Source organism: Mytilus trossulus, chromosome 6 (assembly GCF_036588685.1).
Source record: "Mytilus trossulus isolate FHL-02 chromosome 6, PNRI_Mtr1.1.1.hap1, whole genome shotgun sequence".
NCBI lineage: Eukaryota > Metazoa > Mollusca > Bivalvia > Mytilida > Mytilidae > Mytilus > Mytilus trossulus.
Genome location: NC_086378.1, coordinates 87,716,320 through 87,744,142, shown reverse-complemented (window position 1 = coordinate 87,744,142; position 27,823 = coordinate 87,716,320). Strand labels below are relative to the sequence as shown.

General features: G+C 32.1%; 1 protein-coding gene across 4 annotated transcripts; it reads left to right on the top strand.

Annotated features, from left to right (window-relative positions):
- On the top strand, positions 1-27,807 carry LOC134722127 (monocarboxylate transporter 14-like). Of its 4 annotated transcripts, none has more exons than XM_063585679.1 (7): positions 1-23; positions 19,722-20,035; positions 20,581-20,724; positions 20,975-21,985; positions 22,749-23,024; positions 23,416-23,541; positions 23,752-27,807. In XM_063585679.1, exons 2-7 carry the CDS (start codon positions 19,759-19,761, stop codon positions 23,940-23,942), a joined length of 2,025 nt encoding a protein of 674 aa, XP_063441749.1. In that variant the 5' UTR covers positions 1-23; positions 19,722-19,758; the 3' UTR covers positions 23,943-27,807. The 4 variants fall into 4 exon arrangements, with proteins under 4 accessions (XP_063441749.1, XP_063441748.1, XP_063441746.1 ...); XM_063585678.1 differs by lacking the exon at positions 1-23 and adding an exon at positions 588-646; XM_063585676.1 differs by lacking the exon at positions 1-23 and adding an exon at positions 10,659-10,819.
- The last annotated feature ends 16 nt before the right edge of the window (positions 27,808-27,823 follow it).

The window sequence follows — 27,823 nt, the reverse complement described above, 5'->3', positions numbered from 1 at the left end:
TGTCAAGAAGTGCAGAGTTTTTGGTAAGTTTTCCTTTTGTTTCATTTGATTGTGAATAAGATTTAAATAATGAATACAATAATTTATTTGTTATTCAATTTCTTTATTTGACAATGCCGTATATTAATTTTACAACGGATTCTTGTTCTTGATGAAAGGTCAATGAAATTTTATGAAGAAAATATCCTCAACATTTTAAAGTAAAAAAAAATGATAAGATGCTTTTTTATGTGTGTTTATTCCTTGTTCTCTTTTGAAATTATTTGTATATTTTTTTCATTTTTTGGTGGTGGTTGCTTGAGAAACATCGATATCCTGATCGCATGAAGCTTCCAACTATAACAACCTATTCAACCAAACGAAACCCCTTTAAAAAAACAAAAGCCATCCCGGTTGAGAAAAAAAATATTGCTCGGTTTCCAAACGGTCAATATACTTTCTGTTAAGTTTATAAAAAAAAAAGGATTTTTTGTCCAACGGTATTATATTCAAGCTTATACAAGCATTTAAATCTCAAACGTACATGCTTTGTTAGATGTGGTTTATGCTTCCCGTTCTTGCATCATATTCTTAGTGCAGTTTCTATTTATAACACCTTGTTAATCAGGAAATCCCCTCTTTCCTGACACTAGACATGCAAGGTTCGGTAAGTTTTTTTGTTTTTTTCATTTTATAACTATGGTATTACTTTTTATTTATGTATTAATAGGTTTCATTGAAAACTTTTGCAGGACCAAATGTTGTTTTGAAATATTAATTTAATTTTTATATAGACGAGAGCGTGAGCCAAGACTACGTATTGAAGACGTACTTCGACCTCTCGTGGTTTACTTTTTACAAATTGTGACTTGTGGATGGAGAGTTGTCTCATTGGCACTCATTCTATATCTTCTTACATATATATTAAGTCTTCATTTTATATGTTTTAACGTTCTTTTTCCTTAAAAGTACTCTATATTTTTGTATCCAAATCCACCTTAAAAATCACTGAATTAAATCATTAAATTCCCACCCTGATGGTAAGTCCAAAATACGACTGCTTCCACTCGCGTCCTTGGCCTATACCGCAGTTTGTAGACAAGAGTCATATTAGCAATCGTTTTTGAAGTTCTATAAATTGATATTTTTCAGTGTCGGATAAAATAGTTAAAATGAGATTAAGAAATAATGAACGTGATAAAAAAAATCGTCACAGATTTTGAAATGTTATGTTATTTATTTAGGGTTTAATAAGTATATGATTTGGATAGTTTAAGATAAAAAGTATTTATTACATTAAGATTACTTTTGATTATGTCACGTGATGTTTGGCAAAATTAGATAATAGATAATAATTAGTGTCATTATGTAAAGTTAAGTTATTAAATATTTATGTAACATATAATTGAATAATAAAACAAATTAGTAATTATATAATGCAGGTCGGCCATGAAGTCTCAGTACTTGTTACTAGGTAGTACTTTCTTTATTGTAATCATGGAAATATTAGATTGACAATATAATACGTCCAAGTTGTGACTGACGAATATGATCGAGTAAAATCTAATACCGGTATCCAGCTTGTTACAATACGTTATCGTGGACTTCATAAGTAAGAATTTGTTGCCCTTTAATGGGCATTAACTACGAGATATGTTTTTCGTTCAATTATTAATGAAATTAAAATAATAATTCGCTTTAAACAGATGAACACGATGGGAGACATACTTTTGATCCTACAATATGAAATCAAACAGACCTAGAAAAATTCCATTGCACGTGGTTACTATCTATTTAGATTTAGGAGACGTCCTTACATTGGTAGCGTTTAACTTGCACATGTCTTGTTTCTTTATAAACTTTATTTTTTTTTATAAATATATATATATATATATATCACAGATACACAAACTTAAAAAGCCAGATGAAATTTATAAAAAAATTTATAAAACTAGCAGTAAAAAGTAACTTTTAATTTTTGTTGTTGCTATTTTCATTTTCCAATTAACTTTTTTCTGTGAACTCCCCCCCCCCCCCCCCTATACATACTTTATTTAAACACAGTCAACCCTGTTCGTCACAGTTTCATATAATTACTCGCCAAAATGTAATACTAAAAATAAATTATGGACTGAGCATACATACATACGTTTTTTGATTGAGTTAAGTCTGCCAATTGATACTTTTTCTCTGTTGTGATGTTATGCTATTGTGTCAGAAAAAGGGAGAAGGTTTGGATCCATTAAAACGTTTAATCCCGCTGCAAATGTTTGCACCTGTCCTAAGTCAGGAATCTGATGTACAGTAGTTGTCGTTTGTTTATGTAATATATACGTGTTTCTCGTTTCTCGTTTTGTTTATATAGATTAGACCGTTGGTTTTCCCGTTTGAATGGTTTTACACTAGTAATTTTGGGGCCCTTTATAGCTTGTTGTTCGGTGTGAGCCAAGGCTCCGTGTTGAAGGCCGTACTTTAACCTATAATAGTTTAATTTTTAAATTGTTATTTGGATGGAGAGTTGTCTCATTGGCACTCACACCACATCTTCCTATATCTATATAATATCTATGTTATATGAATTTTAGGCGCAATTACTACAGCCTACCAATAACAACATCAACAATATTTAGATTTTGTTTATTTCTGGTTATTTGACCATCAGAAGTCTTCGGAGGTCGTCTTTGTCTATGTAGTTTATTAAATGACGTTGAGACAAAAAAAAAGTACATACGAAATGATGGTACACATTATCGAGTCCATGCATTGTTGATTGTTTATCCTAAGACTTTTTTCTAATTTGGATATATGTCTGTGTATGCAATAAATCAAAAATGAGAGTCTGAGTCAAAATAGATATCAAATTGTGAACAGCTGAAAATTATCACGATATATATACGATCTACAAAAATACCAATATTATCAAAATGATTGAAAGAGTTGCTCGACCTTAAGATAGCTCGGGTGTCTTCCTCCATTTTGGATTATAAACTAGATGTGTCAAAGCGACACGAATGGCCCCGTCCCAAAAAGTTGAAAAATCTGCAATTTCAATATAAACACATGTGGACACAAACATGATGGAAGTCACACATCTCAAAAATCAGCTCAAAATCTGGAGGGGAATAGAGAAAAAATCCGTTTAACTGTGATTTTCAATAATTTATCAAAGTCCAAAGCCCGTAATTTCAGCGAAAATAAGCGGGGCGGAACGAAACTAAGCTTAACCTATCATGGTTAACTCACATACCAAAAATCAGCCCAATATTTGAAGGCGTTTAGAAAAAAAACTCCGTATAATGATTTGTTGCGTCATGACGGAAGTACAGAAAGACGGAATTTCGGAATTTCGGACAAGGGTAAAACTATATGGCACGAACTACTTCGGTTGCGGTGAAGTTTTCTTTTTGTCACCCAAATTTTGGTTTTCCATGTATAATGTATAATCTATACAAAATCTGACAATTTTTTTCAATCGGTAGCGTGAAAAAAAGCACGGTGACCCATACTTTTTATTATATTTTGGTAAAAGAAGCATATATAAACTACATTTTGACAAAGTATCAAAAAATTCTATAGATATAAACTAAGACTCCAAGCCCCCAATCCCCACCCCCCCCCCCCCCCCCCCCCCCCCCGCCCTGCCGATTTATTTCGAGTTCTTTTGCTAATTATATACACGTATCAAAATGAATAGATATATCATGTACATTTTACATATCAAAATTTATAGGTACAAAGATTAATCGAAACCATTGCATAAATGATAAAGTAAAAAATGTGGATTCCTAGCTGATGACGAGTTTCATTTCTTTTTGTATTGTGACATAAACATAGCATCGCAATTTCAAATTTGTTTCACTTTGCTTATCTAATTGATTGTGTACCATTATTTCAACATCTTGATGCATTTAATAAACTTAAATACATTATAGACCACACTCTCCTCCCCCTGAACTTGTTTCTCATATTGGAGTCTTCATTAAGCAGTCTTTAGAACTGAGGGGCTAGACCTATGTCAGACAAGTTTATGATCATTGTGTTTTTTACATAAATTTGTAAATTAAACTCTTTCTTAAAATATGTTTTATTGTTTTGTATTGCATTGCATTGTATTGCATTTAATTGCATCATTTTTTGTCTGTATTGCTTGACCTTTATGTGTGTTATTTTCTAAAAACAGATTTACTATTATTCTTAACAGAGTTACAGCCCTCAAATGACATGTTATATTGTTATTAAATCGGATTTTTGTGACAAAAATGTCGGTTATTGATTTGGGGATGTACGGCGGTCGGGCGGCCGGGCGGGCGTCCACCAAATGTTGTCCGTGCATTTACCCATGAACCGTTCAACCAAACCTTTTAAAATTGTAATATGTTGTTACTGACAACAAAATGAAGGTCAAGTTCAATAATGACGATTTTGACTTTTACCGTTCAGGAGTTACGGTTCTTGAAAGTTTAAAAAATGTCTTGTCCGTGCATTTACTCATGAACCGTTCAACTTAACCTTTTAAAATTTTAATATGTTGTTACTGACAACAAAATGAAGGTCAAGTTCAATAATGACGATTTTGACTTTTACCGTTCAGGAGTTACGGTTCTTAAAAAAATTTAAAATGTCGTGTCCGTGCATTTACTCATGAACCGTTCAACTTAACCTTTTAAAAATTTAATATGTTGTTACTGACAACAAAATGAAGGTCAAGTTCAATAATGACGACTTTGACTTTTACCGTTCAGTAGTTACGGTTCTTAAAAGTTTTTAAAATGTCGTGTCCGTGCATATACTCATGAACCGTTCAACTTAACCTTTAAAAAAATTAATATGTTGTTACTGACAACAAAATGAAGGTCAAGTTCAATAATGACGATTTTGACTTTTACCGTTCAGGAGCTATGGTTCTTGAAAAATCTTAAAATAGCGTTTCCATTCACGTTGTTGCATTTACTCATGAACCATTCAATCTAAGCTTTTCAAATTTTAATATGTTGATACTGACTACAAAATGGAGGTCAAATTTGATATTGACGATTTTCACTTTCACCATTCATCAGTAATGGTTCTTGTGATATTGCCAGGACACAAATAAATGTTAATAAATTCGGTTTGCTGTCGTTGTGACAGCCTCTTGTTTAAGTGTTAGCCTATTATTTCTAAACTGAAATAGATAGATATTTTGAATCTGTAAACAGCAAAACAAAATCAATGCATGAAGAAAGATAGTTGACAAGTCAGCAATTGAGCCACTTGCGTTTAATAAAAGAGGGACGAAAGATACCAGAGGGACAGACAAACTCGTAAATTGAAAATAAACTGACAACGCCATCTTCGCTAGCCAAGGGTGACGATCCGGTCTGCTCCTCTGGATCGTATTTATAAACCACAAGTAAAACTGTGAGCTACTGCTCACTGATGATACCCCCGCCGCAAGTGGATAATATTAATAGTGTAAAAATATGCAAGTGTTCGGTAAACAGGAAGTTGTCGAGTGATGAATCTGAAAACGAATCACACGGTATAGCTGACTTATATAAATCCCGAAACCAAATTTCAGAAATCCTTGTATTGTAGTTCCTGAGAAAAATGTGACGAAAATTTTCAATTTGGCTATCATGTGTAAAATCATACAAGTGTTCGGTAAACAGGAAGTTTTCAAGTGATCAATCTGAAAACGCATCACACGGTATAGCTGACTTATATAAATCCTGAAACCAAATTTCAGAAATCCTTGTATTGTAGTTCCTGAGAAAAATGTGACGAAAATTTTCAACTTGGCTATCATGTGTAAAATCATACAAGTGTTCGGTAAACAGGAAGTTGTCAAGTGATCAATCTGAAAACGCATCACACGGTATAGCTGACTTAGATAAACCCTGAAACCAAATTTCAGAAATCCTTGTATTGAAGTTCCTGAGAAAAATGTGACGAAAATTTTCAACTTTGCTATCATGTGTAAAATCAAACAAGTGTTCGGTAAACAGGAAGTTGTCAAGTGATCAATCTGAAAACGCATCACACGGTATAGCTGACTTAGATAAACCCTGAAACCAAATTTCAGAAATCCTTTTATTGTAGTTCCTGAGAAAAATGTGACGAAAGTTTCATGGGACGGACTGACGGACGGACTGATGGACAGACAGAGGTAAAACAGTATACCCCCCTTTTTTTAAAGCGGGGATATAATTACCTAGCAAAGAGATGGCGATTATTTGAAATAAAAATTCTAGATCGTACAAATTATTCAAAAAATAATATTCTGTTGAAAATATCAAAATGGCACGAATATTCTCTCAAAACTCGGTTGTATCTGAATCCTGCGTGAACATACGTAATAATTTAAAATCAAATTCCCCGTAATGGGGAATACAAAGGTAATAACGTGTTCATTTATCTGTTTGTACATCTACAATCACTTACCTGCATTGACTTGAATATGTAGGCATAAAGATAGACCCCACTGCATGGTTGACTTGGTTAGCTTGCTTGCTTGCATGCTGATGAACCTAGAAACTTACTACCGTCTACTTTGGGTGGAGTCAATAGTAAAGCAGGGAACCTATCAATAGTAGGAACATTATTTTAATGTTGTAAAACCAGTTTTACAAGTTAGTTCACAATATGTTTTCAAGCTGTAGGTGTGTTTGATTTTTATAATTTCATTTCAATCAATCACCTCTGTTCATCTATAACTATATTGTTTTACGTGTGTAATTTACATAACATTATGCTTTATTTAATTTTAAAAAAAAATCTTTAATTTTGATGAGTGTTTTTCGGGCGAGTGTTGAAAGTGTAAAAATGTACTAAGTTGGGTCATATAATATTAAAGTCATAAGAAACCTCAAATAAAAAAAAATAATGCATATGATTTTTATAACTCAATGGATAGTTTTCATTATAAAAATTATGTACATATACTTTTTTCTGAAGAAAATTCTTTAATTTATTCATATTTAGAAGAAGTTTACTTTATTTGAATAGCTTCCTTCCAGCAAGCAATTCCCCCGACATATTTTCCGTATGCAAGGTGACCTCAGTGTGACCCATCTCGTAAAAATCCGGTGACCACAATACGCATGGATGTCCTTAAAATAAACTATTATCTGAATTTACATGTTAAACACGTGCTCTATTTCCATGCTTTTTTGTTTATTTTTCGTCAATTGTTGACAAACAGGTGACAATCGTTAAACTTCGGCTTCAAAACACGAACTTTAATTACCTGCCATATTTTCACAACAACACTGACCGATTGAAAAAAAAAAAGACAATTATACGAAATTTACAAGAAAAAAATGATAAATTCGAGCACAGAAGACTAAGTTTATGATGTTTGTATTCATTGGTTCAAGAATTGGAAGAACATTATTTTTCACCGGTCACTCGTTTCTTATGACTTTAAGATATTCCTCTAACCATGTTGACCAAAATGAAATTGACAAATCAAACACACCTGCCGCATGCTTGTGTAAGGGCGAGTTTTAATTGACACTTTATTAAGGTTCATGTGGACCCTATGGCTAAAATGCCATATTTTCACCTCAAATTTTTCTCCGAGTACAAGTAACATGTGTCATCTGACCTTGACCTTATTTTTATGGTTTAGTGGTCAAAGTTAAGTTTTGGAGTTTTGGTCTATTTTTCTGATACTTTATGAATTAGGTCAACTATTTTGGTGTATGGAAATATTTTATGATCTTCATTTCTGTTACACAGGTTTTATTTGACCTTGACCTCATTTTCACGGTCCATTGCTAAGTGTTTTAAAAGTGTTTGTGTTTTGGTCTGGTTTTTTTTTAATTTATAAGCAATAAGTCAACTATCTTTGTTGTTTTGAAGAATTGTTAGCTGTACATGTCTGCCTGGCATGGTTCATCTGACCTTGACCTCATTTTCATGGTTCATTGATCAATGTTTCGTCTTCTTGGTTAATGTTGAATTTATGTGACAGTTGTAATAAAGCACTATATTCAGGTCTATCAACATTATATCAATTATAAGTAAAGAAGGCGAGACATTTCAGCGTGTGCAGCTGTACATGTCTGCCTGGCATGGGTCATCTGACCTTGACCTCATTTTCATGGTTCATTGATCAATGTTTCGTCTTCTTGGTTAATGTTGAATTTATGTGACAGTTGTAATAAAACACTATATTCAGGTCTATCAACATAATATCAATGATAAGTAAAGAAGGCGAGACATTTCAGCGTGTGCAGCTGTACATGTCTGCCTGGCATGGTTCATCTGACCTTGACCTCATTTTCATGGTTCATTGATCAATGTTTCGTCTTCTTGGTTAATGTTGAATTTATGTGACAGTTGTAATAAAGCACTATATTCCGGTCTATCAACATAATATCAATGATTAGTAAAGAAGGCGAGACATTTCAGCGTGTGCACTCTTGTGTTTTATAAGCATAAGAAATATGTCCTTTATTACTGAAACTTATTTGAACTTATTAAATGTGTTCTTGCTCTTATCCATACTATATTACAAGAGAGTCTTTGGACTTTAACACATTATTTATCCCTTTCTTGAATCGTATCCAAATCTATGTTATCAAATGTGTTGGTTTATTATTAGGCAAAATCAATTCGGTCGGTCAGTGTCTTGTGGTCAGTTTATGAACATATAGTTATTTGTTTTGGCATTAATAAGCCTTTGGCAATAGCCTTAGCCGAAAAGACAAACGAAAATTCGACAAGTCACTGAACATTGCATAAACATGTTCACAACAGAATGTATATAATATATTTCATAAATCACAAAATGTATGTTAATCCGCTGCCACTAAAATCCAGTTTATACAGGCACTGACCATTGATCCAATTTGGGGATATGTTTGTATTCTAATTGGGCCATTCCAGTTAATTTTTGACAGGTGGGAATGGATGGGGAGATTTTTTTTTATACGTATATATCAGAAATAAAAATCATGAAAAACTACCTATCATATATAAAAAATTAAGACCTATCAGATGTAGAGTTTATGTTCATGTTGGTGGATGGGCTTTCATGGGAAAAATGACTTATCAGAATTTTTTGCTGCAAGGATTTTACCCATCAGAATTTTAAATAAAATACCAGATAATGCATGATACGAAACTGTCTACATTCCAAAGCACCCCTAAGATCTGACATACTCTAGGCATTTTTGTAACCCCTAAGATGTAATTATTTTTAAATATTTACTGCTGCAAGGCCCTCAGAAGTTTTTTGCATATAAGTGTACCTGTCAGATGAAAAAACAAAAAAAATCACCCCTAAGATGTATAAATTTTGCACCCCTTAGAAAGAACCATACATCCCCCTTTAGCAGATATTAACTGGAATGGCCCATTGTTTGATGACAGTAAAAAATTGCTTTCAGAAAACATCTTTATCCATAATGTTTGTATTTTTAAACAAACTGAAGCTGGACAAATTGGTTGTCCCGATTTAAATCTCTGATATCGTTATGCTCATTTGGTTCTAAACGTGAAACGGAAGTTGAATTTTAATCAGATTGCGAAAAAATAGCCAGCCCCCCCCCCCCCCCCCCCCCCCCCTTTCCACCCAGGCCCGTAGCCAGGAATTTCCTAGGGGGGGTTCGTTGGACTCACAAACTCGACTTTAACAGTCACAATTTGAACAGAACATTGACTTTAACAGTGCTTATTTATTTTCAAGGGGCGTTCGTCCGAACCCCCCCCCCCCCCCCCCCCCCCTTAAACACACCGGCAGACACAGAGACGAATTATCGTTCCCTTCGTGAAAGATCAAACAGATTTGAAGTTTTTTTGAGGTGCAAGAAGCGTGACTAAAAAAATAACTTAAGAAGAAATCGTTTCAAACGGGAATTAATTGGGGGGAGGGGGCACGGTATCCTATTGAAAATAATGTATTTATAAAAGATCTGTCTGCATGACATTGAAATCATTCTTTTTTTTTCTAATTTAAGTTGATAATTATTGCCGGAGTGTCCTGGAGAAAAAAATGTACCCCCTACCCCCCCCCCCCCCCCCCCCCCACACGCACACACACCCTCCCCCCGTAAAGAACATAATTCGTGGGAGTTAAACATTCCAAGTCTTCAATTTGTGGAACCGAAAATAATGCCATTAATGTGTCATTGAATCAATCTGTTTTAAAAATTCTGTTTGGGAAATACGGACTGTTCCCTCTCCCATGTGTCTTGTCCGTTCCACGGGTCAATTCTTAAGGACTAATCAAAAGATGTTACTCTCATTCTGTTTATAGAAAGTCGTCGATCCGCTGATTTCGCCATAAAGCAGTCTTAAAGTTAGTGCTGATGCAAGTCATTTACTTGCCGATTCACCGTTGTTTAAAATTTAAAGAAAATCCCTAGCAGAACGTTTTATTTTTAGATTTAAATCTAGGTTGAGTTAAAGGTCAGGGTTTTTTTTCCAATGGATGGGTTGTGTGTATGCTTGCTAAATACCGCTTATAAAAAGCATTCAAAGAAAAATTTGCAAAGTAAAAAGACTTCAGTGCATTGTTTTAAATATTAACAAATGTCGAATTTAAAAGTTTTGTGCATTTGACAAATATCTGATTTTTGCAGAATTTTATTCTTTTTTCTTCGATATTGAGCTGTGCGATATAAATAGGCTAATATATTTCATTTTTATGACATCACATTCTGCCAGCCAATCATATTGCTCGTCTCAGCTAACTCCTCTTTTTGTATGCAAGGTGACCTCGCGATCAGCTGTTCGGTTTAGCGGTGTGTGTAGTTAAGAGACGGGAGATTTTATAAACGAAATGTTAGTTTTTCATGGACTAATATGTAAATATTAAGGGAAATATAATTGTTAGAGAACCCTAAACATCAAGGTATGTGTTGTTAAATTATTTTTGTGTCTTAAAAGATTGTATCATTGATATGTTTCGTGATTTCTTTGTTTCATGTGGATCTACCGACATCAGCTGATTTGTAAACCGCAGATCGATACCGGCATAGAGAGTCTTTTTCTTTGTTAAAATCTGCTTTAAATATCTATAGTCTATGTTATATTTTTATGCAATCGTGTTGATAAATGTTGTACTTATGTGTATAGATATTTGTATTTAATTGTTACTTTGTAATTGTGGCAAAAATAACTACTTTATTTCAACACCGTAGGCGCTAATGCCGATGAGGCCCTCTCTGTGACAGGGGTAATTTCCAAATGTGTACTAGATATATTACAAAGATGATTAATAAACATACGAAATTCATGATTGTTAACTGATTTCATTGTCCTAAGTAATCACCAACTGAAAAAAATATCTGTCAAATCGGAATTTCCTATTTGTTGGAATAAATTAGGAATTTTCCAACATGTTCATTTTATATATTCATGAGCACTCCACCTATTCAATATCTCACAATTCTCAAATAATCGTATTAGTTTAATCTATGTGTAACTATTGTGTGTGTACAGTAAGTGTAGAAGTCGTCCAAAAGTATACTTATTGTTATGAAGATAAAAACAAAGACACATGAAAGAAGTCGGCTTTTTTGTATATGTTTGGTATATTGGACGAGCGTTACTTTTTAAGTTTTTTATGTATTGCTTTGCAGAAGAGTAGTATGCCGAGCTTGCAAATAAAGTTTTTTGCAAGTGTAAATTTTAAGAAAATACGGATTGCCATTCTGTCAGACATATTGTGCAGTTAGGCTTTTGGGCTATATAATAAGATGTAAATGTTTTAGGAACAGACTGGAAATGTGATGATACGGACCAAATATTTAAATTTTTGACTGATTCGTTTGAATTTGTAGTATAGCTTTCAAAAGAATTTGGACAAATGCAGAAATTTAATCGAAGTAAAAGTTTACTTCCATTTGAACCAAAATCTTGGGATGCATTAACTCGTTAACTTTCTGCATTATATGTTTTATTTTCTGTAAATAAAAAAAGAAGAGATTTAACATTGTTAAAAAAACAATTTCGTAAGTTTTGAAAGCAATTAAAAGATTTCCCTCTCAGTCCCATTTCTCTAGCTCTTGCTTTATCCTTTTCCAAAGAACATAATTTTTTCAAGTTATGATATTTGAAATTTCACCGTATATAGAGACTTAATCATTTGAAGCAGTGGTGGATAATGTTTAGATTTGTAAACTTATGTCCCTCTCTCTAAGATTAGAGAATCATCAAAAATAATTTTGCACCGCTACGATCGCCGTTTTTTTTCAAATTATTTTGGGACACAAGCTCCAGGCCACCCAGCTAGGGCCGTAGATGTTAAAAAATAGGTTTGAAAGAAATAGTTGAAGGAATGTATATTGGCCTAAATAATAGCGTTTTTCTCAGAAAAGTAATAAATTTAGATCCCAAGTTTTTACTTGAATACGTCAGTGTGTCCTTCGCACAAGGGTAGTTTGTCCCTTCACATAATGTAATATTATTTTAGGGTCAATTCTCACCTTCCGAGGATTTTTAACCTGCAATCTAGAAAATTGTCCATGTTGTAATTATGTTAAACACAACACACCTCTTCGACCTCTCAAGACCAGTGCAGTATTCCTACGCATTAATGAAGGAAGATATTGGTCAGCAGAAAATTGGGTTTCCTTGACAATATTTGAAATCGGACATGATTAGAGTATTTGTTGTATTGATTTTTATTAACTTTCCATTGCTGTCAATCTTAGCAATTAATCATCAAAAGAAACGCAGTTGGAGAAACAATGCAAATGAATACGATTGTATACAGAAGAAGATTGACGCTGCGTTTGTGGAATTTTTTTCTTACGAAACGTAACGATTTCTTGTGGATTTTTTTTTATGATAAGGATTCGAGCGTCACTGATGACTCTTTTGTATACGAAACTCGCGTCTGGCGTAAATATGAAATTTCTATCCTGGTATATATGATGAGCTAATTAATGTGTTTTTAAGCTTCGATAAAGGCAGTTGGAGAAATGTCTTTAGGACCGTAATTCTTTTGGAATTGTCAACTGGACCGTCAATCTTTCATCACTTCAAAAGCAAAAGTTGAGTTCCAGTGGAAACGCTTTGCGGTAGTTGTCCCTTTGACACACTCCCTATTTCCATTCTCGATTTAATTATCTTTGTTTGGGTATATATATGATCTACACTTCAATATCAAGTATTTTCCTATATAAAAATAAGGAGATGTGTATGTATATACATAATATGTAACACATGATTTATTAAGTTTGAGTTTTAAAGTGCATTTGATTAGTAGTAAGAAATCGAAAAAAAGATGATTCGGCAAAATGTCTTCTCCGTAATGGATCAGATTTAGAATGAAACTAGAATACTGATTTTCCAAATTTCGCTTTGAAGGCCGGCAACAATAGAACCACGTCGAGCATTTCGCAAAAAAAATGTTATTAATAATTAAAAAAAAATTATCTGTGTCAAGCGGCAGTTTACTCTTTACTGTCGTTTAACTCCTTTTCAGTACTAATTTTCTACGATACATTCCAACTTTATAGTAATCAATTACCTTGAAGAATCTGCATATTTAATAGCTTTGGTAAAGTACCTGACAATGTTCCTCCACGGCGCCTCAGCCTTTTAGAAGTTGTTTATCCAAAAAGTTAGATAAGCTTGCGGGTCAGGGTCAGACATACAGTTGACTTGTAATTTGGCTCTAGATAAAAAGTATTAAAAACGGCTCCAATGACCAGTGAATCTCGACAAAGAATGTATTTTAACTAAAAGGAAGAAATAAAGTTGAAAAAAAAATCGTTAACTCCAAGCCTTGACAAACTCTAAAAATTGAATGTCCATTAAAACTAACAAAATCAAACTAGCAAACAACGGAACAAAACATTTATGAAACTTTTTCGAATTTAAAATATTTCAAATAACATTAATCTTATAAAAAGTATCTGTATCTAATAGGATTTAATATTATAGAAAGTACATACTAGTTTTAAAAAATATTTTACTAATTTTGTTTTCTCTTTTTTCATAATGAATTGTTCAAATGAATTATTCCCATATTTTGTAATTACGAAAATAAATTTGACAATAAATTTTAAAGATGTACTTTAGAATAATACAGTCCATATATGGATTAAAATTTAAGCCTTGAAAACCTAGAAATAAATTTTGAATTTCATGAAATCAATGATTAACGTGAAAATGACATTTTAAAAATAAATGGTTTAGCATTTCCACATTCTGGAACAATTTCCCCAATTGAAACCCCAGTTGTGTATTCCCTTTGTGATAACGTCAATGTGAAGGTTACTTTTACAGCTGTGAGTCACATACAGTAGAGAGCATGCGCAAATAATATATTGGTTGTAAAGTGAATTTCCGATAGAAAGGTACGCGTGGTTTTCATCAAGAATTTGTATAGAAGGAATAAATATGAAAATAGATTTGAAATTGAATTCATTTTGTGAAGAAAATGTTGGTTTATAAATCTGGAATCTGTTGCTTTCATAGTCTTCATACCTTGGTAAGTGATTGAATATGTGTGTAATATCATCAAGACGAAAACAGGATTTAATTTAGACATTTTTAAGCTTTACAGTGAAATCAAGTTGTGAAACTAACAATCTAGAATTATCTTTTTCGTTAATTTTTTTCTTTCTACTAAACATTTATGTCTTATTTGACCATTTAAAAGATGTTTAAATAAATCGTACGACTCTCTGCTACTGAAACTGAAGCTTTAACCCCAGTGATATAAAAGGTGGTAACAATCGTCATTAAGCTAATTGAAAAATTAACCAACATATGATCGTACTACAAGTTCTTGCTGTGGAGGTTTATTTGTGTTAAATAATAATAATAAGTATGTTCACTAAATTATATACACCACTGTTATGCTCTTCCTGGAACCTAATAGATTGAGAATGAATTCGTATGGGTAAGACTCTGATGGTTCTCAACTATCTTTGAGATTCAGTTTAGTTTACCTTAAGATCGGAATCTAAGAAAAGTATTATTAATTGCACGATGGAATGATCTGAATCCATGACAAATCTTGCAAATTCATTGTGAACATTTTACAATAACCACATGAGTTGTTTACCAGATATTGTTTGACCTAGTTGTGTTCATTGTCGATAATGACCGTGAAACGGGTCAGCAAAGGGTTAGCGATGATTTCATCAAAACAACATGGTTTTAAAACATATCTGCGGAGAAAATAAGTATCAGGAGAAAAAACTCGTTTGTAGTTGTTATATATTATGGTACGATATATAACTGGATGCGCCAAGTTTTAATATATTTTCCTTGTATTCACAAACTATCCTATTTTTAAGTAAGTAAACGGTGTTATTGTTTTCATTTTCCTATTGGATGAGGTGATCTTAAAGAAACATCTGCCAATATTACAGTTACAGCAAATAGCTAATCGGTTCAGGACTAAAGCTACAACTAAGATACTCCTATATAATCGTCTGAATATATTTTAACCAGAGAAAAGGATTCTGTTGGGGCCAACTGGCTCAGTAGACTAAAAAGGACATTCGTATGTCAAGGAATATAATCATATACTCAAATCCAAATTCGTCCTAGAAATCAATTGAAAAAATTACAAGATCATCGACCACTACCGATTTTTTTCATACAGAAAAGAAGATGCTTTATTTCCATCAAATGGGCTCACAAGGAGCATAATATAATATCATTATAATATTACTTTAAAAAAAAATAATAAACATACAACGGATTTGAACAAAGACTATATGAATAAATAAGGAACTTTGCGCTAGCCTTTGGCCGAACCATTAGAAACGACCATACACAAAAATAGAGAAATGGAATATGGAAAATTTAAATAAAATTCAACCAGATAATTTATTCTTAAAAATCGGTTAATACAATCACGTGTACTTGTTATTAAAACTCAAAAGTAACAAAGGGGTTATTATTTATAAGCGGATCAAACCATTACAAACCTCCAATGCATTATCCTATTGCGAGATTGATTTAGACGCAGATGATATAAACGGCGGTACATATCTAGGTTAATTGTCTCTTACTGTTGTAGTTAGGCTATCGACTTTGTAGATAATTGGGAAGAATTACAGAAATTCCACAGGGGTATAGTGTACTTTCAGGGGACTTGTAATCGATTCGGGTTTGATGATCTTGTCCAGTAATTAGAGCGGCGATTCTAATTTTCTATTTTTAATCACGATTTTATATTTTTTTTTGTTTCTTTTTTGTTGTTGTTGCTGTTTTTTTATTCTGTGTGAGGAATGGATCACTTTGCTGCAGCCTGATAATAAAGCCTTAAAAGAAACTCGTTGAAAAAAACATATCAATACATAACAAGAACTGTTCTCAAAACTGTTATCCAGTGAATATTGAAGTCCAACTGTTCTGGGCTTTGTGAAAACCGTTATTTGTATATTGGTTATAATTGTCTTTGAACTAGCTTTCAGTAACTGTAGTGCTCTAGATATATATCTGTGTTTTATGCTCGTTTTTTCGTCCTTCGTATGAGCAATCTTTTGAGTTTTGCTGTCCCATACTAGAAAAGGGGGGAGGTTGGGTAACATGTTTAACCCGCCACAATCTTTGTCCGAGTATATATGGTATTCAGTTGGTTCATCTCAATGATTGTTTCTCGTGTATTGTTTTAAATTAATCTATGTCGTTAGTTTGCATTGTTTCAAATTTTCATGTCGGGGTCTTTAACAGTTGACTTTACTGGTTAAGTGTTTTCTGTCATTGTTGAAGGTCGTATGGTTACCCATACTTGTATCCACTTTATTTGACCTTTGGTGATTAGTAGTCTCATTGGCAATCGTACCACCTCTCTTTATTTCTACATTTGGTGTTTTGTTTCTTAATAATTGGTATTGTTACGGGAAAAGATCAAAGCAAGACTTATCAATTGTTTTGATCATACAGGTCATATTTTATTGGGAACCTTATGACCGATATTATTTTATTTGACAAACGATCATGCAAAATAAACGTCAGCTATTGGTCAATTAAAACCTTAATGATTTATGAACTCACAAGATGTATTCCTGCACATAATAAAAGGATACAGATATGATAGTTTTGATAAAAAGATTGATTGATTGTACTTGTTTTACACCAATGTAGCCCGAACAGGCCAAAACCCGGGCTATGAATTGATATCGGTGTCGAAGCAGTTGTGTTTTATACAACATGCAAATCGGCAGACCAGAAATACTAATACTAATCACTGGACTCATCCATCTCCAAGTAATTACGTGCTGGTCCAGAAATTAAAAAGGTGGAGGTTTTTATGGCTGCCATCCGGGAAATGGAGAACTATGTCAGTATGCTCATGATAATTTTCGCCGCTTTTTGATGTGATTAAAAAAATCCGAAAAAAGTTTTTTTTTAATCCCCTGTTCTTATCGTTGGATCCATAGTAGTCAAGTAGGTTCAGTGTAGAACTTTGACCGTTGACACGGATTTGTACTTAAATTGCTTTATCAGTTTTTGGTGTTGACGACATCAAATGACCGCCATGTTTTGTTTAATTTAAAGATTATTTTGTGAAAACGACCGGTAAATGGCATGAAATTATCCAGAAAGCCAATTTATAACACTCGAGGCTAAATATTTTCCAATTCGGCTCTCTTGTTTGAAAGTTGACTGAACTTTGGTTGCTCAATAGGATTATACGTAGGACAAAGCTATTTTGTTTATACCATAGGCAGTCTTTATAGACAATTGTCAAGCTCGAGAATTGTTAGTTAGACTAATCCTATATGGATTTTAAAATAAGTAATCTTGGGTTACTGAACTTGCTTGTAGAGTTGATACACAGTGGTTGCTGACGAGGGAGTTTTTAGTATCTTTACATAACTTCGGTGAACCTTGTTATCATTTGAAATTTCTACATGTTTAACTTATCTTTATAAATGTAAAATATTATACGCTTATTTCGAAAACAAAAACAAATAAAGTGGTAAAAAAAAAAGCCAATGACGCTTTCAAATCTAATTCAAAGAAAATCGGGCTTGCTTTTCAGTTTTAAAAACTGCGGCTTTGTCTATTTTAAATAGATTTCAAAAGTATCGATGATGCTCGAATATCAATCTTGGAATGAATGAACTTTATTCTCACAAAACTACATGTCATAGTTACAGAGAAAATATATATTTACAGTTACATATATGTATATATAAGCATGCACATGTGTGAATAAATAACGTAACTTAACTGGTAATCATGGTAATGTTGATGCTAAAATATTCGATGTTTACGCGCCATTAATGAGTACAAACCTTAAGTTTTCAATTTTACAATATATACTATAAATTAGTTAGCAGGAAATATGATCGATTATATATCGATTATGTTATGCACCTTCAATGATTATTTCCGATAATCGTATTTGTAGAATAATTTGGACACATGATTACGTTATTTGTTATAGTAGTCAAAATCAAAAATACTCAATCTGAATCAAATTCGCTATCGTAAATATCATAGTACATTATACCTGAATTTGATGTATGTGTCGTGTTGTCAAAGTGACGTGATACATACCAAATTCACTGAAGTCCACTGAAGCTTCATTAAATTTTACGGTTTGCTGGAAAAGGCAGGTTCATAAAAGAAATTATTGTACATATATTCACAAATGGCCCTGGTGTACTGAATGAAGTTCACTGCCAGGTCTATGGACGAAAGCATTGTGCTATTGTTATAAATCATGTAGGACAAGGCTAAGATTTGACGATTGTGTATGAACTTGTATTCTGAACTTTTTTGTCTGTTGTCTTAAGTGTCAATCGTTATCTGTCGATCTTCATAAAAAAGCGCTGCCAATTAAACGTCAACCTTGACGTGTATTATACCTACTTTACCTGTGTCTCATAGATCAATTTACATGTGTTTATTTACAGGTACAAGGGAATAACCGACCAATAAAAAATGATCATGCAGAAGGAGCGTGATCAGCAGAAATAAGAATATATTGAAAATTCTATTGACACATTAACTTTAGCTTTAAATATTCATGGAACAATTGGCTAGTCGTCAGATTTTGTTGTAATAAGCTACTTTTAATAATTCGACAACGTTTAATGACCGAGCTATATAACTTGTAGTTTATTGTCATGTTATTGTGCAATCGCCTGATCTCTCTGATCCAATGTTAAAAAGTGTTCTATAAATAAGACACAGTCAAATGGTTAGATGAAAATAAATGCTTACATATTCCCATTCAGGAAGTTTTTCCAGAAATATCCTTTTTATAGAAATTGAGTATGTCATGGGGACATGATAAAAAAAAAAGTTATTTATAGTACATGGTAGTCCTAGGTAGGTGTGGAATAATTTTTCTTGGGATTTAACAATTTACAAAGTCAAATCGTTGATGTATTATTTAATTGTTATTAAAAAAATGTTAATTGAACTATACTGAAATCTTTGTACTGAACATCTCAGATTTTTCAAGGTCATAAGATCACACATGAAGTTTATAAAGTTGAAATAACATTTCTTGACTTGTGAAAATATAAATCATAGTTTTGAACTTTAGTTTATATTTAATCTGACCTAACAAAGTATTATATATGAGTGTATTTTTGTTTTAAAAACCATTGAGAGCCAAATTATATTCAACTTTCATTTTATTTCTTGCTATAGTGTGGTTAGTACCTGAGGCCGAGGGTTAATATATTTAAAATCCCGCATGTTACTCAACATGTACTGAGAATACTTCATTTATAATATAAGTAATCATTGCTACCTTTTCAGCAGTTTTTTAGTAGAATAAGATAAATGTAGTATAGTTTCTTCTCTTTTTATATTTTCAGGGTATACCATGTAATTTGGAAAAAGTAAAAGGGCTCTATGACCCTTTCTGTCAATATGGGTGGATCTAAATTTGATGAAATAAGTGAAAAAGATGTTGAGATTGAACCAGAACCAGAGCCAAGGAATTCACGGTGTCCTGATGGAGGATGGGGCTGGGTTATTGTCCTGGCCGCCTTTTGTGCCAATGTGGTCGTGGACGGCATCTGCTTTACAGCAGGAATGTACCACAAAGAATGGATGAGTTTCTTCAATGTTCATCATGTGTCGGTGTCCATGGTAACATCTCTATTGGTTGGATGCTACTTACTGGCTGGTAAGGACCTAGTTTGAATTACAGTGGAGCCTGTCTTAAGAGACCACTTAAGGGAGAATAAAAAAAGTGGTCTCTTAAGACAGGTGGTCTTTAAATCAATTTATATGACATGTACTACAGTATTGAGGGATCTAACACTAATGGTCATATAACACAGGTTTTTCCTTAATTGTGTGGTCTCTTGAGCAGGTTTGACTGTACATACAGTTGTTATCTGAATACCCAGTGTAGCTTTTTCACAACACTTGAACGGCTTATTTCTTTCACAATAATATTATATCATTTATACAAAACACCTCATGACATATATATATTTCTTAAAGATTTTAGAAAAACAGAAATTTACTAAGGTTTTTATAAATTGATGAAAACTATTGGTCCAAATGATTATATTGTCTTGTAGTTTTGAAGCTGAAAATGAAAGATAGCTTTACATTACATCATAACTTATAATTTAGACTAGACCATTACCTGCTAATGATAAAAACTAAACAGTAAGAAATACAATGATGAAAAAATGATACATATCAATTTGTTATTTGTAGGTCCAGTAGCTGGTGTTTTAGCCAACAGATTTGGTTGTCGGAAGGTAGTGATGGGAGGGACATTGATCTCAGTGATTGGTCTCTTGGTCAGTACTGTGTCGCCAAATGTTGAAGTTCTTATCATTACATTTGGTATCATTACAGGTAAACATATATATAAATACTATTTATACCTTTACACCACACACCCCATGTATGAAATATTAGCCACTGGACATAAAGCAATCAACAAACAACATAAATAATTTTTGAGTAGAGACTGACATTTTGCATTACAATTAGTTTTAAATGTTTACAGAATTAGATATCATAGAATATATTTCTAGTATTTGTCAGTTTATTAACCAATCATCTTATATTGATTTTGTACTAATTGATAATTGAATCATTTCAGGTATTGGTTTTGGACTGATCTATTTACCATCCATAGTCATTATTGGTTATTGGTTTGAGAAGAAGAGAGCTTTTGCCACAGGAATGGCACTATGTGGCTCTGGTATTGGCACATTATTGTTCAGTAGTTTCAATAAGTATATATTTGATGAGTATGACATAAAAAATGGCACCGTTATATTAGCTGGTGTTGTTCTTCAGTGTGCAGTCTGTGGTGCTTGTTATAGACCTTTATATAAGGCTAAAAGGACTCCAAGAATGAAACGTGGAATAGTCCAACAAGGACTCATTATGAAAGCTTTGATTGCAGAGAAAGAACGACAAAGAACTATTTCAAATGGATCTCTGGACAATTGCATAATTACAAGGGATAATCGTTTGATTAAAATTGACAAAATTGAAATAGACAAGATGAACAAAAGTAATTCGTATATAAACAGACTGAAAGAACATTTAGGATTCAGTTCCCGATCACTTAACAAAATAATCCCTGGTATTATGCGAGATAAATTTATATTTGACTCTAAACCTTCAACTCCAGTACAGGAGAAAAAGGAATTCCCTCGAAGGAAACGGGATTATGAACGCAGACGGGACAGTGGATGTGGGAGTTTATGTGACTCGCCCCAATCAGGAAATAACCTACCTCAGGAAGACCCATGGGAAAAATTGTGTAGAGACGACTCTGTCAAATTCCCTAATGAAAAAGACATTAAGGAAAATGGAAGTTTGCTAGTTCCAGTCAAAAGAAATGGAAGTTTTGGACCTCAGGATAGTTTCCGTCCCTTGGATTCTAATCATTTGACTCCGCCAACAACAACAATCCTTGGTACTAGCCTTATGTCAGCAATGACAGGATCTGAGTACGATGCTAGTGTCCGCACACTGATGATGGAGTATGAACATCCTGTACCCGAATGGATAAGGAGCATTTCTCATATGTTGGACTTGAGTTTGTTAAAAGATAAAACCTTTATCCTTTACGCAAGTGCTAGCTTCTTGAACATGTTGGGTAAGTGTTTTTTATACATGGAAATTTATTATAATTCAGAGTAACAGCTTATAGTGTGACATAGAAAACATGTTTCAATATGTGTCCAGATTTTGTAATTATTCAGTGTATAAAGATTAAAACACATGAACAATATTTCATCAGACATGTGTATTTATATAATCATATAATACATATTAATCAATGTAAAATTAGTAGACAACAATGTTTCCTGCGATGTGTATTTAATTGAAGTATAAGATTAGTAATTTAGTACACAACAATGTTTCTTCTGTCATGTGTATGTATTTGAAGTAGAAGATAAGTACAAAATGTTCTTCCATAATGTGTATTTAATTGAAGTATAAGTTTGGTAAACAATAATGTTTCTGCCCACATGTGTACTTAATTGAAACGTAGATTAGTACACAGCAATGTTTCTGCGGACATGTACATGTAGTTATTCAGTGTAAGATCAGTACACTTGTACAACACTCACTGTTTTTCAGAGGACAAAAGCTTGTGTAATCTATGTACCCACAATTCTTGGATCATCTTCAAGTTGTATCTAGAAGAAACTAATTATTACTACATGTACTTTATGTTCTTGATGAAATCATGATGTATGATACATTTTTGTGTTTTATTTCTGTATTGTTTGTAGAACAGTTACATAATTACGTGTCCTTGTTCTAGTTGACTATTTTTTTAGCTCAGGAGAACTTTTGTTATTAGAAGATATATGAGAACAAATGTATATGTAATTTTTTTTAATCTTTTTCAGGTTTCTTTATACCTTTCTTCTTCTTGCAAGACTTGATAGAATCCTTAAATTTAATGGACCACAAAGATCCTGTTCCGATTGTGTTCTCAGTGATTGGACTTTCAAATGCTATTGGTAGGGTACTTGCTGGTTGGATAGCAGATCGACCTTGGGCGAATGTGGTGTTTTTGAATAATGCTTCCTTGGTGCTGGCTGGAGTCATGACAATTATTTGGCCATTTTGTACAAGTGTAACCCATTTGTCTTTAGTTGCTGTTGGATTTGGCTCTTGTACAGGTAAGTTCAATTGATGGAACAGCAGACCCTTGCCAAAAAATGACATTACTTTAGCACTTTTAGCTAATAGGAAATGTTTGTTCAGAAACAATAGGTTTTAAGATACCTTTTGACATAACATGATATTCAGGTATGTATTCTAGGGATGAACTTTGTTTTGCAAATTGTTCATTTCTATGTCTTTTATACCAAGGACTTATATATACATCCCTGTTTATACTGATAAAATATTAAAAGAAAATAAATATTTATATTAGATGAAAAATTTTGATTTATACTGATAAAATATTAAAAGAAAAATTATTAATATAAGTTGAAAAAAAAATTAGGCAAGTTTTTCTTTATGTTTCATTATATATTGGGATACTGACTGGAATTCTTTGTTTTTCAGCTGCTTTCTTGGCATTAAGATCTATAGTTGTGGTAGAACTGTTTGGATTACACAGACTAACAAGTACTTTCGGTTTACTTATACTCTTTCAAGGTGTAGCTTCAGTCATCGGCTCTCCTTTAGCAGGTAAAATACATACATTAATCAGGTAGAAATTATCAGAGCAAAGAACTCATTAATATGGAAATACTAAATTGGAATCTATAAATAGACCTTGATGTATATTTTATGAAGTAATTTTCACACCTGAATGATAAATTTGTACATTTAAAATCCATTTCATTTCTACATTGATTTTATTTGTAAATACTTGTAAAGTATAATTTATTATTACAGGTTGGATCATTGATTCAACAGGAAGTGTGAATGCTGTTTATTATATGGCCGGAGCATGTTTGGCCACTGCTGGAGTGCTGGGTTGTCCACTGAGGAAGAAGAACGACAACAATGACGTGGAGATCCAAAACAGTTGTTACACTAGCCAACATCTGGATATTGAAACGGTCAAGATTGAAACAAAAATGTAATTTGACATTTATTTTCGGCAGGGAAACGTTTCACTTGGTGCTGCTGGAGTTTGTTTAACATTGAATGACATTGAATGAAACTTATGAACTGGTTCTCTGTCTGACAATGAATGAAACTTATGAACTGGTTCTCTGTCTGACAATGGATGAAACTGATGAACTGGTTCTCTGCGTTCAGTCTCAAAAAACATTTAATTGACTACATTTCAGACTTGGAAATAAATACATTTGTTACATCATATTTAAATGCCTTTGTGTTATGTGTTAAGGCTTTTGTTGTAAGGCTTTGTTATGTAGAAAAATTGTTTGTTTATGATAATATTGAATATTGTTGCAATTGGAAGAACAAGGTTTGAACCAGAGATTAAGGTTAAATGTTTATCTTATTTTCTGATATCCAAGGACTACTTACTTTATTAAATACAATGATGTAAGAATATTGTCATAGAATATTTAACACGGGTTTACTTACACATCAGCAATTTTCCTCGATTAGTGTTCAAAATTTAATAAACTTGGATATCAGAAATATAACAGAATAAACAATGACGAATGCTTATTTGGTATGATTTTTTGGTACAATGGTTTTGATTGAACGTTAAAAAATGAATGACATTTATTTTGTACTGAAGAAATTGTTTTAACAACTGTGGAAAATGTACGATATGAAATGTACAAAGTTAATGAGAGACGGATTGTGAATGTATAAAGTGATTTATTGGTGACATTTCTTCATTTAATCTGAAAAATGCTTATATGTTGTCTGTATGTTGTTTAGCTTAGGTATTTTCATTACTTATTCTAACATAAACAAAGATTTCATGTTGTATAGAGATGATTTACTATATCATTCATCTTTATAATGACAGCATAAAGCTAAAGAATGATTTTGTTTCCTAAATTTTGCAAACCTTGTGGAATCATGTGAAAAATATTGTTGTTAAGATTTTGAAGAAAATTTTAAATTAATTTGAAGTTTTAGTCTATTTGTTAATTGATATAATTTTTATTGATAAATTTGTTGCACATTTTTTATAATGATCAGGAATCATCTTTATAGAAATTTTAAAAACTTCAACAAAAAAATAATTTATTACTGAGACTTGAAGGTTTTTATAATTTATTTCCTATTTGCCTCTTTTTTTATTTCTTAGCATAGTATATAGTTTTCTTACTGAAAATGACTTTTTAAGTGCTATATGTTTATATATTAACTTTTTATGTATATTTTTGAATGTGTATACATGTGCTGTGTAGTGATAATTTTTAGTTATGTGTATGAGGTATATTGTTTTACACCTGTTTTAACCTGTGCGTGTAGTACAGGTAGAAATACTCCATCATTAGTTATGATTTTTCACAACTGCCTATATGTATGAAAGCAATTGGAGTAATTTGTGATAAGGATTTTTTGTTTTGTTTTTCAAGTTTATGTCGCATAAGTAAGAAAAGGTAGTATTTTTCAACTTAAAGATAATATTGCATAGGAAAGAAGTGAGTAACAGGAATTCTTCAAATTATATGAAATAATTAATTTAAACTTAAAAACCTGATATTACAAATATTCGTCTTGGAAATTAATACTTAACCACTTTAATTCTTTAGGCATCTCTAACACCTTCATACATCAAAGTATTTATCTTTAAAAAAATTGTGTCAGTATTATGAAAATTAGGGCATGTTGTGTTGATGTAAATAGGATATATAAGTTTATAATTGTGTGCTTTATTCTAATAGTGCTTAGTTGCAAAATAATTGCTTAAAAAGCAACTTTAAACTTGTGATGAACTCAACTTACTTATAACACAAGATAGTTAGTACTGAATTTAATAAATTCTTCTATTAAAATATAAGAATGATTTGTTTAAGTGTTACAAAATCAAATCCTGATAAATCAGCCAAAAATTGATCAAAACATATAACCAACTGTGTGTTTTTGTTTGGGATATTGCTGGCCAGTTTTATTGGGTACGAAGGCCAGTTTGAGCATATTCAACATTTATCATTTTCTATTTAGATTAGGAGAAATATAAAAATGAAATGACTTTATAGGCAGAAGGATTGTTATGATAGATAGATAGATAGATAGATACAAAATTAAAGACACTGAACAAAGGGGAAATAACTGTCCTAACCCCAATAAAGGGAGACAAATTTTATCATTACTTTCAATCTGCTCTTAAAGTCTATTGATTATAGATCTGTTTTACATTGTCATATTTGTGATTAAATCACAAAGGACATAATTGGTGCAATAGAAAAAGTTTTTCAGTGAAGTAACAAAAGGAAAATCCAAGATTTTCACCATGAATAAAGTAAACTGACGTCTCGTCAGGTGGTGTGTAGGTAATGTAAAACAGATATATTTACGAGTGAAACTTGTGTATATATATATATATGTATGGAATATTGAACTCGCAGTTTTGCTCTACGTTTGTTTTCAATCTGTATATCTGTTTATGCTTTGAAATTCACCTTCTTTTTTCGAGATATCTGTACAGCAAAGTTGCGAGTTAAGGATTGGATGGGCTTGATTCTATTTTATGAAATATATGTAATATATGATATAGTTATCAAATTTTTTTAAATTCTAAGTGACTTCATATGTTTTGTTCACTTGAATTTGCTATTTTAAGGGGTCATTACAAAAGTTTTTATGTAAGGATTTTGGGGCAGTCTGGGAGGATAATTATCTGCCCTTGTTTTATATATTGCCAGTGCTTAATATCAGTGTGACAAACAGGGTAATGCAATACATATAAATGTCGCTTATTGAAAGTAAATGAGGAATGTGTAGTTTATATAATGAATGAAATAATATAAAAACTTTCAAGTACTAAACACTTGAAGGATTTTCCAATTTTTTTTAGATGAACAAAATGTATGATCATTTTTGAAATGACCTCTTATAAAGTTGAAAAAAAAACTGCTGTGTACTTTGCTGAATTGAATTGTATGGGAAGAAAGTTGTGTGTGTTGTGAAGTTAAAAAAAAAGAGAAAAAAAAAGATGCAGGGATATTAAAGGAGTTATATATATATATTTTTTGAATTGTCAAATGAAGTTAATTTCTTAAACAATATATAGGGCATTTTTAAAAATTTCATGTTTTTCATTATTAAACAAAAAGAAATTCATGTTTATATGTAAAAAGACATTGTCACTGTTTAGCAGATGGATGGTTTATATTTTGGATGTGATATTTGCCAAGCAGTGATAATGTAAATAATGTGTTGTTCCATTTCAATATGATCTCATACATTTTCATCATTTTAAAATGTGGCAATACTATGTCATGTGACTGTGTCAGCTGACTTGTCTAATAATATCTACCGTTAGGTATAAACACTTGCTTCTATTTAATTAACAATTGAAAACTACAGGATGAAATTCACAAGCTTAATTGAACTTATTTTTGTATAACATGAATGTATTTCAAATTTTATTATCAAATGTGAAATGATGATTTTTTGATGAATGACAAAATTAAATCATAAACACTTTTCATTGTATGAAATCTTCAAAAAGGAATTTCGTTTGGGGGGGGGGATCAAGGAATTTAAAAAATCTTTTTGTTTAATTGGGATTTCTAAAATATGCACAATCTACACAAATATTACCAAAAAGGGCATAGAAATGAAACTGAGACAATTATTTTTTGCACTATTGATGAGTTTGCACGAATATGTAAAATTTGATTGGTGTGAAGCAATGATTGGATTTTCTGATAAAATAAATTTTAACTCTTATCACACATATTTGAAAAAAAATCAGTTGTTGTGTTAAATAAATGTGTTAATGATCAGATCAAGTTAAGTCTTGTACATTGTTATTGCCATAAGAAAAATAAAACTTGGAAAAATCCATTCTGTTTGTTGTTTT